Raw genomic sequence first — 19,049 nt, 5'->3', positions numbered from 1 at the left:
TACTGGCAAAGAACTTGTAACTTATAAGGAGATATTTCTAATGGAATCTCATTACAAAAGAGTATAATTAGGACTGTAATTGGAAATTGGATTTCCAAGAAGAAAGAAAATACATCTTTACTTAGGAAAGGAGGTCACGAGTATATTTAGTACTCTATTTTTGTGTACAAAATAGAAAATCCTGTATTTTCTTCTGACTGCTCGGTGTCCTGTCTACAGTGCACATAAGATTTTGTGTCTGTTTAGTACAGATGTACTTGGGCAGTTATCAAAACCAGGGCAACAAGTTAGTAGAGGTTCTTCGCTTCCAGTACTGCATTTCTGGTAGAGTTATTAATTTTGTTAGTGCTTCATCAAAAAACACTTATTTTTTGTAAGGGGAAATATTTTTGAGGAACACCTTTTAAAAAGACTTACAGAAATGCAGGCACAGCTGTAAAAGCTTTGTGTCACTCAGGCTGCTTCACAGCTCTCGACCCTGCAGTTTCCCAGATCTCAGGCCCTGGTGGTACAAGGTCATGCAATGATGGAGCCAGGATCAGCCTGGGGATGTGAGATCTTCTAGACTTTCTAACATATATTTCTTTTTAGAAACTTTCTGCCTCGTGACTGGACTTTGAGCTCATGTGCACTTTGTTGTGGGTGGGTTTCTGCCTTGCCAGGAACTTTATGAGGAGATTCTTAGCAAATACCCCCAAGCACTTCAGAAGTTTTTGGAACTGAGCTTTGTAGATGAAGTGTAGACTTAATTAAAACTACAAAACCTGGTTGATCTTCCAAAAAATAACTTGAGGGGATTTTTTGCTTCTGTCAAAAAGTTGGAAAACTTTGGGTTTTGTTCCAAACTGGAATAAAGAGCTTATTGTAATGTACATAATTGCCTGTTGGGTTTCAGTCAGCTTCTCTGATGTTATTTTCAGAAAAGGTTTTGTGTGTGTCATTGGCAAGTCCAGCTACCAAGGATAAATTTTATTCTATTTTTTTAAAAATCACATACTGCAGAAACATTTTATGAGATGGTAGACAATTCTGTGAAATGAGTAAGGCATCCTATGATGGCAATTGAACATGAACAAATGAGATTTATCTGTAAGAGACTGATACCAACAAATCTACTAGAAATTAAATGCCTTGAGTCAGAGAGACACTCCTAGGGATAGTGACCAAATAGTTTTTTTCAAATAGGACAGAAATTCATGGACACACACAAAAAATAACAAATAGTCAGTAATCCTTCAAACCTTGGCCATAGCAAGTGGAACCTGGAATGCTAATATCAAGCCATCCTGTTACAAGGCATTTAATGAGTGACATTAAATGACCTCAAGAGAATCCTGTCTTGTACAATCACCCCAAGTGTTTGGCTATAAAGCCTGCCCAGCAGTACTAGTATCAAACAACAAGTAAAAAATTTTCTTTTGTAGAGACGTCTGAGATACTCTGAGGGAAACTGTTCAGGCTGAAGCTTGTTAACTGATATTTTAGTGTGTTACTGCAATTTCTAAATGGCTTCAGACACAATGGTGTCTTTCAGGTTTGAATGCTTTGGTGAGGTACCTAAAAAGTAATGACCTTGGAGTTTTAAACTGATTAAAAATGTTAAAAAAAATTATATAAAAATGGCTTATCTCTTCTCTACTCTCATTTAGAGAGCTTAAATTCACTGCTTACAGAAGAAATGAATACATAAAAAGGAAATTACCAGCAAAGGACAGATCTGTTGGTAATGTTCTGGACGAGGACTGAGGGGACCTAAGCTAACTTCCCAGTTCTCCAGTAAATCCTCCAAGTTCAAGTGAGACAGCCAGGGAACCAGCAAGGGTCCACCTGCATTTCCTCATCACAAGAAGGGCAGCGGATGCATGAGAGGCACGGAGCAGCTGGAGACAGGCCAGTGTCCAGAAACAGGATAGAGGCATTCTGGCACTGCACCAGAGGCAATAAACACTCAGCAGGGCTCCTTCCTCCAGCAGAGATCTGCGGGACCGCAGCTAAAATGCTTGGGAACCAAGCTGGTGAGCCTGCACTGGACTTCACCATATGGACTTTCCAGCCCAAACCTCTGGTAGTTTCAGGGATTCTGCTTTGTGCTCCACTGCACAAGGTAAACATACCCTCAGATTTCCAACTGTTCAGTGGTAACACGACTGTATCACACTGGGATAAGTTGATGACACATTTATTAACGTCCGTAAGACTCGATGCGTGGACGATGACTACAATCTAAGCACAGAGGCCAAAGCCTGAGGGTTCAAAGCAAGCGAGTTTGACAGCTCCTGAATTCTGCCACTGCCCTACTGGGAAGAACACAGTGACTGTCCCCAGACTGGTCAGCATAACGAGTGCTACCTTTGGGTTTCACACTTACATATGTCTTATGTCTGGCCTGAGGATAACCTCGAGCATAAAAGTCAGGACCAAGTAAAGATGAGAGATGTAACACTGGAGTACAAAGTGATGCCTGGTGGAATTTAATTTGGGTTTCAAATTAAAGCTCACTGAAGTGAAATGTCTGCATGAGGCTCTCCACAGGCAGGTTCATAAGCAGCATGTGTGCTACAGGCAGGAATCATAATAGTAGACAACCTCCTGGAAATCTCTGTATATGGTGTAGAAAACTGCCGCTTTTTACATTTAAAATTAACACTGGAGTTAACACATAGAAAAGAGAAAGGTGAAAGGAATCATGTCTTCTTGAATGCTTAATTAATAACAATTGCCAGAAAAGCTCTTCTTTTGCCAATAACAAATGGATGTCTATGGCAGTTATTTCTCATTTTCAATACCTAATCTGATATTATATTTCATCTCAAAGAACTAAATGAGAAAAGATGCTGTAATCTAATCATACCACAATCCAGGTGACATCTGTACTAGGCAGAATACTGTTGTTATTCTGCTGTCTAGTTGCTGTTGCTGAAAATGATGAAGTAGCGAAATTACATTTTCCCATTATTATTTCCAGACACTCTCTGGCAATGGTTTGTTGACTCTAATAAAGCTTCAGACAAAGCTGTCAGCAGAGGAAATGGCAGAGGGGGAGCAAGGAACAGCCTTCACAGCAATACATGAATCTAAAGTCTCTGTGATAGGTTGTGCATTTTCTGATAAAATGTAATGTGTGTGTGCTTCAGAATATATCACAAAGCTGCAGCTGAATTCTAGAGGGATAAATGTATTCTATCAAGTCACGTTGCTTAAGACTTTGACAAACATAAACATATTATGAAGGATTAAAGAGCCAGAAGCCTTACCTGCTATAGTATTGAGGAACATCAAGTATTCAAAGTTGGATATCTCCCGTCTCTGCCAGCGCTGAGTCATGTTGGAGGATTTATAAAGTTGTCGGGGTGTGGCCAGAGAGATTCTCCTAAGAAATACATTTAAAGAATAATTTTTTAAGAGTCTCATTAATTGTTAAGATGCAGGGCAACGTTTTTAGTGTGATTAATTTCAAATTGTCTGAGAGGCCTTTTTATTTCATTTAATGAAGTCAAGAAGACACTATTACCCTTGTTTCAGAAACGTCTAAAATAAGGAACTATATTTTACCTCTACTACAGCATCGCAATAAATCAGAATAATGTATTTTGTGGTTTATTTTATTCTGAATCTGGTTAAAAGACTGGGATTAAAAGAAACCACAGACCTCCTGGTGCCAGGCTTGTCCAGAAGGATTAAAAGAGGAATATCAATTCCCTGTTTCAAAAGGATATATTGAGATAAGTTCATTAATGTGAGTGAGTGATAGATTAAAGTGACATACACTTCCATCACACAGGTTGACTATATTTATTACACAATTTGTGTACCTCCTCTATGGTCAACTACTCATGATTCTTTCCTATATGCCAGTAAGCTTGAAGATTTCTATTTATAGCCTGGTTTCTGAAAGAAACAAATTTTACTGAGTTATCTGCTCACATTTTCATCTGCCTGTCTCTTCATAATGACTTCTAAATTGCATTTCATTCAAATTTGGAAGAGGAGCAGAAGTGTCTATGATACTAAATTTCCACACATTTTTTGAAACTTACATGGCTGGATAAGGGAGAAAGAATCAAACTACATGCAAAGGAAGAGAAAAGCAGAAGACCTATACTCTTCTATATTCAATTTGACAAAATCACAATAAACAAATACCATGCAGCAAATCTTAAATTAACCATTGTATATACTGTCCCTGGCTGGTAAAATACAGGGGACTAGAATCAGTCTAGACTAATGCATTAAAGAAAAAAATCTGCAACAAGCAGAAGCAGTCTCATTGTTCAAACTCATTTCTAGAGAAAATAGTTCTTGCTTAAAAAAAGAAAGACGAGGAGATCTTTAAAAAGAAAATAAATTCATGTCCTCAGACACCTTTTTTAAAAGAAATTTAGATCTTAGGAATGTGTAAAAATAGAGAAATGTTTATACCTGTTAAGAACAACAACAATAAAAGAGACAATTCCTAGTGGGTAGTCTGAATTCAGTGAATTTGAAGAATGTATGTAGTAGTATTTACACAGCTTATCAAGACCAAATAGGGACACCTAATGCTTCAGCTTTCAGTTGCACCCCGGGCACAGTGTGTGTTATTTCTAGACTCTGGAAGCTGAGTATCTTCTTAAAACTTAGTCATATACAAGGTGTCAAACTAGGCAGTGTTCACAAAAATGTGAATCATCTACTTCTAAAGATACATGCACATACTCCTGGAGATGCACTAAACTCTTTTTCCAGAAAAAGGATGAGTGAGTATTGCCATGTGACTGGAGTGTATTACAGTTATTACAATTATTTGTCTAAATTTCCAGTGTGTAAGTTGTCAACGTCTGCCATATTTCAGCTTCCAAAATTGGGCATGCAAAAATGACCATGCAAGTGTATTTACCCAAATAACAGTATGTTAGGTCTTGCCAGCTTGGCTAGTCTTATTTTACAGTAGACTATAGGATACCAAAGGTAAATACAATTTAGCAGGACACAGGAGACAATGCAAAATATTTTAAAGTTGTTTCTATAATGCTTATGAAACAATTTGTCTAAAGAATTACCCAAATGTAATCATACTTAATATTGCATTTCATAGAATAACAACTATTTTTACAGTACAACTCTCAAAGACATATATTTTCCAGTAAATTCTGACTAATTCTACATACAAATTAATAAACACAGAAAATAAAAATACTAAAGAGATCATTAAATTTACAAATCATTTTGTCACAGACATTCTGTTCCTCCCATGACAAAACAACATTTATGTATTGGCTTAGTAGCTGCTTTCAGACTTTATTCACAATCTCCTAGGGAGTCTCAAAAATCTATAAACTGTCAAGTGCTGGACTTTGCATTTGAATGCCTGATTTGAGTGAACTCTACAGAAAATCAAAATATACTAAAAACATCCTTATTTACTCCATATCTACGGTGTTTGAAAGATTCACATTCTTTTCAACAGAGACTGGAAGAAATTATGCACAATAAATTGGTTCCACATCTGCTCGTTTCAGCTAACACAGGAAGACCCACTGTTTTCTGTTTTGCTAAAACCACCCAACTTTGATCAAACCATTTCTTTCTTCAATATGCCATCACCAATATGAAGATGCACAAATGAATCTGTTTCCTTTGCTTCTAGAGAACCACAAAATATCTACTCAAAATGGGGACTGCAGAAGACTCTGATGTACAATAGAATGATACAAATTTTCAATTTTTCAATATTTAAATATATTTAGAAAACAATTCATGCCATTTTGGTGAAGGAAGCAACGTTATATATTCCATATGTGGAATATGACACACCCCCTTTCAGAGTCACTTTTAATTTAGTTAGATACAATGCGATGTCATGCAAAAAAAAAAATATTTAAGTATCTTGCACCTGCATGATGTTATGTGTTGTGTTGCTCTGGTTCAGAGGAAAAAAAAATAAAGACTTGGGAAAGTAATTTCCCAAGGAAAGGCAAGAAATTCATCAATGTTCATTTTAATAAAAGTTCTAAGAAGGGTTTTATACTTTGATGGCATCAAATGTTAGCTTTTCTATCTCTCTCTTTTCACAAAACTCAGCCTCTGCAATCAGCTGTATTGAGATCTAGAAATCCATCACCAAGCTGCTGACATGGCAGAGCTGAGCTGATGTTGGATATAGTTACTGTAACAGCCAAAATGCATCTTTTTTTCAGAAAAAAAGAAATTAATTTCTCGATTTTTTTAACTGAAGCCACTGTTTTCTCCAATGCGTTAATAGCTCACAGAATTTCAGGGAAAGGTGTCAGTATCTTTAGTGGCAAAGATACTGTAACTTTTACCAATTCTTTGATCTCTGTAGGCTAGGAAACCATCAGGCAGCTCACAGCTGATTTCTGAGCTGTGATGTTGCCCTCAATAAAAATACATCAGTAATGTGTGTGTCCCCTCTAACACCTGAACAGTTAGAACATAAAAAATAGTGTGATAATACCATGAAAAAAAGTGGATATTATTCTACCTATGTAGAATCATATGGAGCTGCAGAAGTTAAAAACATAGCATTGTTTGCCCAGTTGTATCATTTGGCAAGGTCATAAGGAGACTACAATCAATGCAACATGTTTCAGGAACAGTGAAAATACATTTATCAAAGACAGACTAATTTGATTACCAAATCAGACTGAACTCTTCAACATGTGACTGATTTTAAGGATGTAATTACTTCTTTGTAACATTAAGCACAGGCTTGAACTCTGTTGAATCAAAGCATTAAACAGGCTGCTTGGAAAGGCAGCAAAGAGGCAAACTGAAGACTTGCTCTGAACAGCAGGTCTGTAAAAAGTCTTAGGAAGTCATAATGGTTCACCTGCTTTTAATCCTTTGAGCTATTAGATCATAAATATTTCTATTTACTTCTACTTCCTTTCACCTTTCTTAATTCCAGGATTTCACCAGGAAAACACAAATACACTTAAAAGCCATGTACTCCATTAAAAGTAATTTACTTCTTTGGAATGTTTCCATCATGAATGCAAGCATTTATGATACTGTAATTAACTCTAGGTGACATTTATCATAGTATCAAAGAGGAAATATTACTTGCATAAATAGAACTAAAGAACTTAAGCAAAACAACCAGAAAGGTCTTTTTTTGTTAAGATATTTTAAGGTACAACTTAATCTGGAAAACTGTGATGATAAAAAAAAGGATATAGTTTTACTCAGTAGAGCAGCTTCTTTTGGTTATTCAGCATAATTTCGCCTCATTTTAGTTATACAAATAAGCATAATTTTAAAAACTAGCATTCCAGAGCCAACATATTCATAGGAAGGAAAACTATATTCTAACATCAACAAAAGATTGACTACAGAGCAGTTATAGAGCCAGATTTCCCCTCAGTTATTCCACTGCAATCCTACTGAAGACAATAAGGGTATGTAGACAGGGGAAAAAAGAAAAAGAACCATGATTATGGAGTCTTTATTATGCATAAATCATACCCTGATTGCACAAAAAAAAAAAAATGAAAGAAAAATAACTTCACTACCATATGCCAGATATATTCTGAAGGCTAGCAAGCCCGTTTTCGATTCAAACTGAACTTTAATCAAAAAGGTATGGAAATAACTGCATATTATATTGAAGCTGAAACTTTTCTAAATAATTATATATCAACAAATTTTTTCTGAGAATTATTCACTGAATAATGCACAAAGGATATGAATTTCAAAAGTAAAAAAATGTCACTGTAAATATGAAATTCTGATTGAGAAATTTGCATTTTTGTTGTGCTAGAACTTGTGGCCATTTCTATTTCAGAAAAGAATACTATTACTTTCCATTTAGAGACAGCATTTCCTTTAACTTTAGTATATGGAAGAACAATGCAAATATTAACAAGATGCGCCTTCCAAATAAATGCCCCAACTTTGCCTTGATCTCACTGAAAACTTGAGAAATTTGGCAGCTTGCCTAAAGACTTCAGCACATTCAGGAGATCAAGCCTTAGGACTCTTGGGCTCATGACAGGGAATGATGTTCATCTGGGAATAAAACAGTTCTCCAATTCTACAAATGCTTTGACACTTCAGAATATTTCCACATTTTGCACTGGGATAAAACAAGGACAATGTGAAGTTTTAGTTTGTAGGAAATGACTTAAAGAAAGAGAAATACACATCCCGGACACTACACTGATGATTAAGTCATTGGCTTTTTGGTCAAATCAAGCCAAATGGGGGTCTGAGCTCAAAGCACCATACTTTGTTAATATCATGCTGTTTCCTCACTCCCTCATATTCCTTTATTTTTGTCTCATTTTGACCAGAAGTTAATCCTGAACTGAAAAACAAACAAAAAATGTTCCCCCTCCAACACAGTGAAATACACATGAAGATCATCTCACTGATCCCTGAAACAGGAATACTTTTATAACATAAAATCTGACAATTTCCAGTCTTATTTCTGGTCATAGGCTGATTTGATGTTAATGTTGATGAGGGAATAAAAAACTGTAGTTGTCCATAGTATGTGAAAATTTCTAAAACTCAATTGTTCTTTCAAAAATATATATGCTCCTCAATTTTGGAAAGAAAAGAAGAAGAAGCATGCATTATACTAGTGAAAGGAAGAAATTTGGAAATTGCAAAATAGCCACTACACTGATAAGAAATTAAGTAAAATCCCACATATTCATATATATAAAATAATTTACATTCAGCAGACACAAAAACTAGTCAAGTTCAGTTTCACATCCTGCGTAACAATCACAGCAAGGATGAACATTTGATTATACATTTATAAAACCTGACTGGAAATCAGACTTTGATGAGATAAGGTGTAAGTATTTTCAAGAAGGTGTTTATTTCCTGTAATTGAAAAGGAAAAAATCTAATTATCTAATTTATAATACTTTTACTTCCATTCCATTTACTAACAGGCCATATAGTAAGAAATACCTAACCTTAAGAAAAAGAAAATCCACAGTTTCTTGACAGAAATAATTAGCACTGACGTTTAAAAAATATCATCTGTATAATATAATAAACACAAAATATAAAAACTATATTTAATAAATTACCTGGCTTGTGGCAAACCATAGCTGGTTCCTACTCCAACCCGTGGTAAGCTGTACACAACTTTTTTCACTGTTGCTTGGTCAGGAAAATTAAACATAACAGAAGCTAAATGAAGAAAGGAAAATAGGTACCAGTAAAACATTTGCAGAAGTCTGTTTCTTCACCTGCATATATTTCTAAAATGCTCAAGTTTTTATTTGGGGAGAGAAGTCAGTTCCGCTTTTATCCTCCTGGGGATCCAAGGTACAACAGAAATTCATGACATTCTTCACACCTATGTATAATTAGCTGGTTAACATTTTAACATTAAGTCTCCCATTTTGCAGAAGACCTGAGTGTTGTCTACTTCAGAGGAACAACACTTTAATATTAACCCATAAAATCTCTTATCAGGCTGAGAAGCTGTTTATTAGCTGGCATGGCATTTGCTCTTCTAACTAGTGCCTTAAAACAGCCAAGAACAAGGAATTGTTTAATTCCCTCTCCAGCTGAAATCAAAACTTACATCAGAGGGTAAAAGACCACTATACACCTCACCAGCCAGTGAACTGTGATTCATAGTAGCACATCCAGAAAACCAAGTGGATCCATTTCTTGCTCTGGTACTTTTAAACCTTAATTCATTTTATAATTAGGAAAGGAAATATCCTTTTATATGTTCCACTAAAATATTTCCAGACAATTGAGGAGAAGGTGGGACAATAGAAAAAGCAAGTTTCCTATCCAACATTTGAAAAATTTACCAATTGCAATGATCTGGGTCTTTAAATAAATCTCACTGCAACACAGAAAGCAGTGAGATTGATTTATGTGATTGATTTTAACAAAATTTGCACTGAATACATACAAGAGGAAGCATTATGGATCAGACATAAGCACTTTATCAAAGGAAGCACAGAGTTTTAATTTTAAGATTAATAAATAAAGACAAAATAACCACTAGCACAATTTTATGCAACAAATATAAGCTATGACCTACTTCTGTTTGCCATAAACACTTCCAAAGCTGTGTTCTGGAGAAGATAACGTCTTGAAAAAACAGCTCGAATCTCGCTGAACATCCATTTTCCATGAAGCCCTTCAGTATAGGCAAGGACCTTTAAAGAAAATCAAGCTGACAGTCATTAGCAAGAATTTTTTGATAAAACATTGTATAAGAACAGAGGAAATTTTACCCATCAATTAAGTTAATCATGCCTCTTTAACAGTTAAAAACAGTGACTTGAAATGAACTTGAATGTTTTTAAGAAATGCAAAAAAGGAAATACTACGGTTAGAAGAATATCAGTAATTACTGTAACCTGATACTCCTAAGATCTATTTCTCATACGCCACATCAAATTAATTTCCTCAAAAACACCAAAAACCCAAACTCTACAAACAAGTACAGGGAAACAGACACACTTGCAATTATGCTTAGCTGTATCTTCTTCCAACAGCATGCATGACACAGTTGTCAGCTATCTATCAGATACCAGATTTACTTCTAAGGCTGCCTTGTGCAAAGTACAACCAAAATAATATAACTTGCTATTCACATCCACTTCAGGGTCACAAATTACAAGTCCTCCCATTCTATTAATAAGTAGAAAAATTAGCAAAACCAGTATGTCACCACAATAATTTTTCTGAAGTTAGATACATCAAATATCCCAAACCATGGACAAAATTTAACAGTTTTAATTTTGCATTTTAAAATTAATGTGAAAATATTTTAAAACAAAACAGCTTAAAATTAGCACGGCTTTTCCCATTTTAAATTTTCTCAATTGAGTGTATTAACATAAGAATAGATATTAATATCAAATAATCTTTTTTCACTTTTCTTTCAGTGTTCTGGATGTTCAAAAAATAGACAAAAAAGACACAATTTAATTAGATGTTATTTTTATTAACTTGTCTCATCTGTATCATGCACTGTAGAACAATTCTTTTCCAATCATTTTCATCAGCTGGCAGGCTCCCTTCAGCCCTGCACCTCTGCTCAGGTGGGCTCTGCCGGGCACTCCTAGGAGGAGTCACTTTTTTGGGACCACACCCATCTGCATTTCCCAGGTTCTGTAGACTGTGCCTTTAAGTAGGCTGCAGCCACCGAGAGAATTGCAGCCTCAGTGAAACAGAAATGCAGTGAACACCTTCCCTAAAGGAACATTTCAGACTGAAGAGACTGAATTTCTGCGCTCTCTTTTAGGTACCCACAAACCAGCTCACAGTGCTTTACTCACTCATCTGAGGTCTTTACTTTCCCTAATCATGACCTCCCCTAGCTTCTGAACAGGAAAATATTAGGGAGATTATATGCTGCTGCTGTCAGTGATCCTTCATGATTGAGGAAATGGAAATTGTATTTCTTCAATCTCTTCACTGATGCGGCTTCAAGTGAGTAACACCTTTCCATATATGAAAAAGCTAATTTCAGTTTGTGCATTTGGTCTATAACCTTTTTCTCATAACCATGATGAGTCTATATCAGAGAGGATGTTAATAACAGCAACAAAACAAAAGTGCTTCAGCACATGGAAAAGCATTCAGATGTTCTGTCCTCGACAGAGACTGGTTCGAGGAACACAGCATTCCCCCTGTACTGTTTACATAACAGTAAGTTACAGACAGAACTCTTCGACCAACATTGTGGCTGATGACACTCTTTCATTCACCTCAGCTTTTCACACTAGATAAACACAGCTTGGGAGAAGGGAAGGAGCTTGATTCTTTGGAGGTCACCCAGACACATGCAAAAGACTATGGGCTCCCTCCATTCAATCACAGGTCAGCTGTGGAATGCTACCTCATACACTAAATTGTTGCAATGGTTAAATATCTGCACCTTATTTTTCCTTTGAACTATGATATATCTTGTGACACTTTTGTCTGTGAGCTTTCTAGTATCAGGTAACTTTTCCTTGTGTTGGTAATTACAGACTGGATCTACTTACTGCTTAGCCTTCTCTTTGATAAACTAAATAAACCAAAATTTCCTTGATTTTCTTTCATTGAAATCAGATGCTAGGATACCACTGGTGTCACGTATGTGAAATTCAGGTGGATAAGAACAATGACTCTGAAGATTTAAGCACTCTCCTTCTTTGAATGCATTCTGCTGCTGATACATAATTTTTGTAAATACACAGGTTTTAAATGAAAGAGAAGAAAATCTGAGGAAACCACTCACATTAAAAAAGCTAAAATATGAGAACAGTCTCTTGGAAGGAGGAGTTTGAAATGTGTTTTTTTGTAAAGAGAAATGCTTCCTATTAACCATGTTCTATATATTAGTGTATTAGAGGGTTCACAATAATACATTTATGATGTATTGATATATACCACATGGTTATTACAGATCAACACTAAAAGCACATTGCATACCAATCATACACTACTTGCCTTTTACTTCCTCCTCTTTTTTAATTAAGTATAAAGCAATTGCAACTACACAGAGGTACATTCAACCCACTATTAAATGAATGACATATGATAGCACTCCAGTAAAACAGTAGAATGGAATAGGAAATCAGAGGAAAGAAAGGAGTCTATAATTCAATTAATGCCCTCAATTACACTCTTCTTAACTGTCTATTAGTCCTACAAGTATCAGATTATCTTGCCATTATCAAATTATCTGAATTATTTCAGTATTTCTGTTGTAATGTTTTCCTGTCCAAGATATACTACCCATTTTTGCCATCCTCCATAACATTCATCTTACACCATTTTCTTGTGATGCATTAAACCTCCCATTATTAGATATCTACAATTTACAGCAGATATTACTGACATTGTAGCAGGATTCTTCCTTATTGCTGTTATAACAGCCAATGCAAAGTAATTTTATTTTTCTGCATTTGAACCCTTTGAAAGGCTTATACACCTTCTTTTTTCTTCCAGAATGATTTTTAGCTTTTTCACTTTCTCATAGGACATCAATGTCTATTTTACATATTTTACAGACTGTATGTATTGTATCTTTCATTTTTCATAAAAATATGGAAATAACCATTTCACTATGCTAATGCATTGAAATTATGTTACTGAGTTATCTGAAGACAAAATTTCCATTAATTCCAATACTTTGTTGTTTATACTTAAAGTCAGTACTCCTTATTTTGATAGTTTTATGCATTTTCGTCCTAAAAACATTTGTGAAGTCTTCCTACTTAGGCATGTTTTAATAGTTGAAAAATCATGACTAAGCCCAGAATTCTAGATACATCACAGATAAGCTGTTTTTATTAAAATAAAAACAATCAGCCAATATCTACATTTGAACTAAGCACACTTTTCAATTTTAGTATCAGCTGCAGCTGTTTGGTTTAAAACGCATTTCTCCTTGCAAAACCTTTTCACTTAGGAATATGTATGTATTTTAAAGATACCAATTTGCTAGAATTCATTGCAGTAAGATGAAGCTCTCACCTAACAAGGGAATGAGAAGTCTCTAAAACTCAAGATTTTATACTATGGAAATACATCTGTTGGTGACACTTATTTAGATTAGGTTAATAAAGCAGCATGGGATGCAGACGGAAAGCTCTAGAGAAAAGAAGCAGAGCCATTACCAAAGTGCTTTCCTATTTGGATCAGATATGAAGGCTCCATTATTTTAGTTTTATTTCTGATGTAATCAAGATTTTTTTTTTCCTTTCAATTAAGAGTCAATACATTTTTAATAATAAACATTCTTCAGGAGTTATTCAATTATTGACAATTAATTGTTAATTAACAGCTGGAATTCTGTACTAACCAGAAGACCTGAAATACTAATGTCCATTTTGCTTGAGTCCCTGGTAGATTATCTCCACACAAGGAACACTGAAGTACTGAGGCTCATTTTTGCTGCTTTATACTATTTTTTTGGTAACTCATAGCACCAGACACAGCATGCAAAAGGATATTCTGGTAATTTTCTTTTGATTATTGTTTCTGGAATTGAAGTAATCACAAAATCAGGTGCTATAAAGAAATCAAGGAAAACAGCCTGTACAATCCTATCCATTCTCAGCCACTAACTTTTCGGTAAGAACAATCACTTTTACTGTCTGTTGCAAAGAATTTTTACATATTTCCTTTTTTTTTAATAGCACTTTGGAGAGATTCATTAATGACTATGTATGTGAATTGAATCCACTGTTTTCAGTGGAAGTTCATAACTTGTCTTTTGAAACCACATTTCTAATTCAGGATATTCTAATTCTAACCTGATTTCTCAATGAAAGTGTTGATTGATACTTGTAACATTTTTCAAGCTTTGTTTATATCTAGTGCAAAATGCATGTATCATTAACATGTAATATATTTGTCTTTTTGTGTGTTTGTTTGATGAGTGGTGAAAAAAAACATGAAAAAACTTTTCCTAATACCTATGAATTTCCCTTGTCTCAGCTTAAAGACATTTCCTCTGGTCCTCTCACTGTATGCATGGTAGAAAAGACTGACCCACACCTCACTACACCCTCCTTTCAGGGAGTTGTAGAGAGCGGCAAGGTTCCTCCTGAGACTCCTTTTCTCCAGGCTAAACACCCCCAGCTCCCTCAGCTGTTTCCCACAAGAAATGTTCTCTAGTCCTTTCACAAGCCCTGGTGCCCTTCGCTGAACATGCTCCATGGTGGATAAAACATGGAGGACTTTACAAAAATGAACTACAGTGGTTGCTTATTTCATCAGAGTGCCATCTACAGCCAGCCACAGAAGTGTGGTTATGCACCTGGCCCATGCACAAAAGAAGCATTTAGAAAATAGCTTGGCATCACTGTATGCTTTTAGAGGTCAGAAATGCATGAAATTGATTACTGAAAATCATTCTGTTCTGTCAGGGATTTAGATTTCCCTTTTTCAAGAGTTGTCAAGCACTGCAATTTGCAGCAAGGAAAAACTGAAATTCTGAATGCAGGTTATGGGCTAAGACAAATGGCTCCTATGAAAATACAGCAAACTTTCTTCTCCAGAGCAATCTAACAACCCAGAGTTAACCATAGGTACATGGCAGAGTGCATGATTGCTTCATGTACTCTAAATACAGATTGAGATGACAGACATTACTGGCATGGAATCCCACTCCAAGGGTTTATGAAATACCACATTGAGTAAGCATTTTATAATTTCAAAATGTTTGATGAAATACTGAGTATGAGCAACTTTTAGATTTAGCAGGAAAAATAAAAATACACTACAACAAGGGATATATCATGTCAAGATTGACAAGTGTAAAAAGAAGTTATATTTATTAAGAACATTCAAAATCAGGTAAGGACAAATAATGAAACACCTTGTATTTTGCTTTTCTAAAATGGGAATCAGAGAATATAAATAGACAACAAGGACAATTCAAATCAATTTAATGCCCTAGTGTTTCACTGACTTACTACTTTTTTATACATTTAGGCAACTTTAAGAACATCTTCTTGCCCTCAATTCCTATAATCATATTAAATACTTCAAAAATCTCACCAAAATTCTGGTTTCATTTTTTCTTTGCACATTTTGGTCTAGTACAATGTTCTCTCTACATTAAGGTCTCTTTTCCCCTTCTTTATAACATGCCTCTGTGTAAAATGTTTCCTTATTTGTAAGCCTTAAAAGCTTTCCTCCAAGTAGCTCTTGCAATGTTATGCTGTGCAGGATGAGTTGAGTATTATGTGCCATTATAATTTCTCAATTCACATCAGTTTTAAAATCTTTTTTAGGATCTTTTTTTTTTAAATAAATATTGGCATTCCTGTTTCATTTTTCTCCTCCTCTTCAGGGATCTAAAAAATGCAGATATTATTTTTGTGGTTTTGGACTTTATTTCCTTGCCAAATTTTCTCAGCTTATACTTCTACTTCCAATGTTTTTTTAAGCTTTCAAGAGGCCCCTTGTCTTGAAACATGAGGTTCTGTTCATCCAAACCTTTTCTACATTTGATTTCTCTGGTCACCATACCCACTTTGTTATCCATTAAAACAATGCCCACTCAGCTTAAAGCAACAGATGCTCTTATTCCCACATTCATTTGCAGTCATCTGAAAAATTATTTGAAGTTGGTCCACTTGAAGGCCATTTCTCTCTTTTCATAAGCAAAAGGGTTTTGCACGTTATGATTTTGAAATGGAAAGGATATTGGGATATTTCTGAGGAGTAGTTGCAGCAAAGTAATTAGAGCAAAAAACCAAACCTTACTCCAATATCTTACGTATTCTAAATGGACCCTTTCTAACACTGCATTTGTGAAACACCAGTGCATAGTTTTAAATATAAGGATAAGTGCAAACAAAATTTTGAATAATAATTATTTTATCATTAATGTTGATCTCTGTGCCTTTACATAGTTTTCTTTCTATGCAAAATAAAAACAAGATTGTCAATTTAGGCAACTCCTGAAGTGCCAGCTATAGACTGACATTCTCGGGAAGAACAGCATCAGGATGAGGTAGAAGATTTAGACATTATCATCTTAGAAAAGGCAGGCAGAGGCCTTTTTTAGGCTCTAATTTCAAACATATTCAGCAATTATTGTTTTAAGCAGAAGTTCCACTGATTTAAGAATTTTAAAACCACAAATAAAGCTGATGGTGCTGGTTGGGGCAACAGCACATGTGGAGAAGCAGAATATATTCTAGTGTCACATAAAGCCATATTAGGGCACAGCCCAACTCAAAGCACAGAGGCTGAAGGAACAAATAATGGGGCAAAATCGCACAATTAGTTCTGGTAGCCACGGGACTGAAGCAGATTGTGTCAGTTACCTCACAAGGTTTAAAGTGATTTTTTGTTGACTTTGGCAACGATGGGATGTCAGACTCAAATCTAGTGAGAAATGTTAACAGAACTATGTTTCCATTCTCACTCTACATTTCGTGCTCAAAAATCAATCCAAACCGGGGAGTGGTGATCTCAGACTCAAATTGCTTTGAGCAATTCTGCCCCAGCAGTGAAATGCAATCAAATTAATTCAATTAGAACCACACAAATTACAGTTTAGTGGGCATGCCAAAAAAGACATAAAATTGATATGATCTGAATAAAACCAGACCTTTTTTTTTTTTAAGAAATAAAACCAGAGAGCTTCTTTTTCTCTTAAATGGTCCATTCTCCTCAACAAAACTAAGGCAGTTGAAAGAAAGGACTTTAAATACCTACAAATTCAGGGAGAACACAGTGTTAAGAAATGCTTGTAAGTTGAAACCAAAGCAGGATATTTATTCAATAAATTGTTCTTTGACAAAATTGCAGTTTTGTTAAACTTGTATTATTGGTGGATTTCAAAGAATTTGTGAGAATTTTAGCTGAGAAAAGTTGCAGCAGAAGCAAAAAAACCATAGAAATAGCTTGAGGAATAAAGAATGTATGGTATCCCTAAATATGTGATGTGTTCTTTCCTGAGAATAAAGCCATCATAAAATTCTCTGAGTGCTTTGATTAGTTGTTTTTTACCCCCAGAACTTGCATATATTTATTCAAAAGTGCAATGCAATAAATACTCAAATGTACCATATCACAAATTCTTAAAATTACAATAACTGAAGGCATTGTAACTGATCTTAGGAAATGTGTAAATATTGGGTTTTGTTAAACATTACCCATTTCCTACCAAATGACGGTAGAAAGACAGTTGCCTGTCCCTCTTTTTATAGACATTAACTTAATGTCATACAGGAGATATGCGGAAGTATCTTGTATTTTAACCGTTTTACATCTGATTTATTCAGTGTAGAATGCACATGATTTAAGATCTATAAAAGTCAATAGAAGACAGTTGTTTTCTACTATCAGGCTTAATTTTTTTATGTTCCTAGTATCTCTTCCTACATAAGATTGATCAAAAGCCGGTAATATTTTGTTTTCAACTTCATATACAAAGGCTTTTTCATTAGTCACAATATTTAGGAATATAATCAGAGCACATTCTACCCCTGAAATTTTAGCAATAGATTTAAAATTATTTTTTATACACAAAAAGAAATATATTAGTTTTTTAAGTTTTGATATATATTGTACCTCTACAACATCCTCACTGTCCCCAAAATTTCTACAATACAGTTTGTAACAGTCAAGCAAAATCCTCAAGAAATTCAAAATTCTACAGCTCAAAGAATCACAGAATCAGTCAGGTTGGAAGGGACCATAGTGGGTCTGCTCCAACCTTGGTCATCCCAAAGCACATGGCACAGGATTGCATCCGGACGCTCAGCTGCGCCATGAAGTGTTGGGTATGGCGCACCAGTGACTCCTGGAAATCAGTTTGCTTGGAGTCTGAATTTAGAGTAGATTCTCTAGGGCTACTCTAGAGTAGGGCTACTCTATGCTATGCCAACTTCTAAGGCCCCCAAAGTACAATTACACAGCCTGTGAATAATGGTGAACATGCATCAAAGTATCTTCATCTCCATAATATATTGCAATACCAACTGATCCTTTATTTATCCACCTAAAAAGTGCTTAAGATGAGTTTGTTTTGCACTTCTGGAGAAGACAAGAAATTATAGCACTGGGAAAAACCTAATCCACACCTCCAATAGCAACCAAAATTCTGCTGTACTTTTCAGCATTATATATGGAATGTTATCTAATATTACTAAGTCTGTTCAAGGAAAGAATTGCAAAGTTTCTTCTGAGAATTTTTACTTGGAGTGTTTGCAAACTGTGTGCTGTTCCTCAATAAGAATTAATTAGTTTACACTTTATACTTATTTTGCTTTACTATTGCAGGAAAAGTATTTATGCATTCTATACTTGCTTTAGACAACATATTTTTATCAGATACCATAACTAAGCACTGGTAAATAACTCCACGGAATATATAAAAACTACAACTATTGACATGTATCAAATAAAAGCTGTGTATATAAACTCTATAAAGAACTTTTATATTTCTTTCAATAAATGAAGCCAGATTTACACTTATTTTGTATGCGCATTCGGTATATTCTATGACTCCTTTCCCATACCTAACAATCAACTTTTTTAATTTCAACAATTTAAATGTCACATTTATAGATAATTAAAATATTTGGTGAGGTCTAATTCTACTC

General features: G+C 35.0%; 1 protein-coding gene across 12 annotated transcripts in view; it reads right to left on the bottom strand.

The window, feature by feature from the left end:
• NBEA (neurobeachin) overlaps positions 1-19,049 on the bottom strand; it is a 461,765-nt gene that overhangs the window by 91,812 nt on the left and 350,904 nt on the right. For all 12 annotated transcript variants that reach the window (XM_068182009.1, XM_068182000.1, XM_068182001.1 and 9 more), the window contains 3 exons: positions 10,022-10,139; positions 9,045-9,147; positions 3,255-3,370 (listed from right to left, as the gene is read on the bottom strand). In XM_068182009.1, coding sequence (XP_068038110.1) covers positions 3,255-3,370; positions 9,045-9,147; positions 10,022-10,139 — 337 coding nt within the window. The remainder of the gene's footprint in view (positions 1-3,254; positions 3,371-9,044; positions 9,148-10,021; positions 10,140-19,049) is intronic.

The sequence above is a fragment of the Anomalospiza imberbis genome, chromosome 2 (assembly GCF_031753505.1).
Source record: "Anomalospiza imberbis isolate Cuckoo-Finch-1a 21T00152 chromosome 2, ASM3175350v1, whole genome shotgun sequence".
NCBI classification, from domain to species: domain Eukaryota; kingdom Metazoa; phylum Chordata; class Aves; order Passeriformes; family Viduidae; genus Anomalospiza; species Anomalospiza imberbis.
This window is presented reverse-complemented; position numbering and strand designations above follow the sequence as displayed.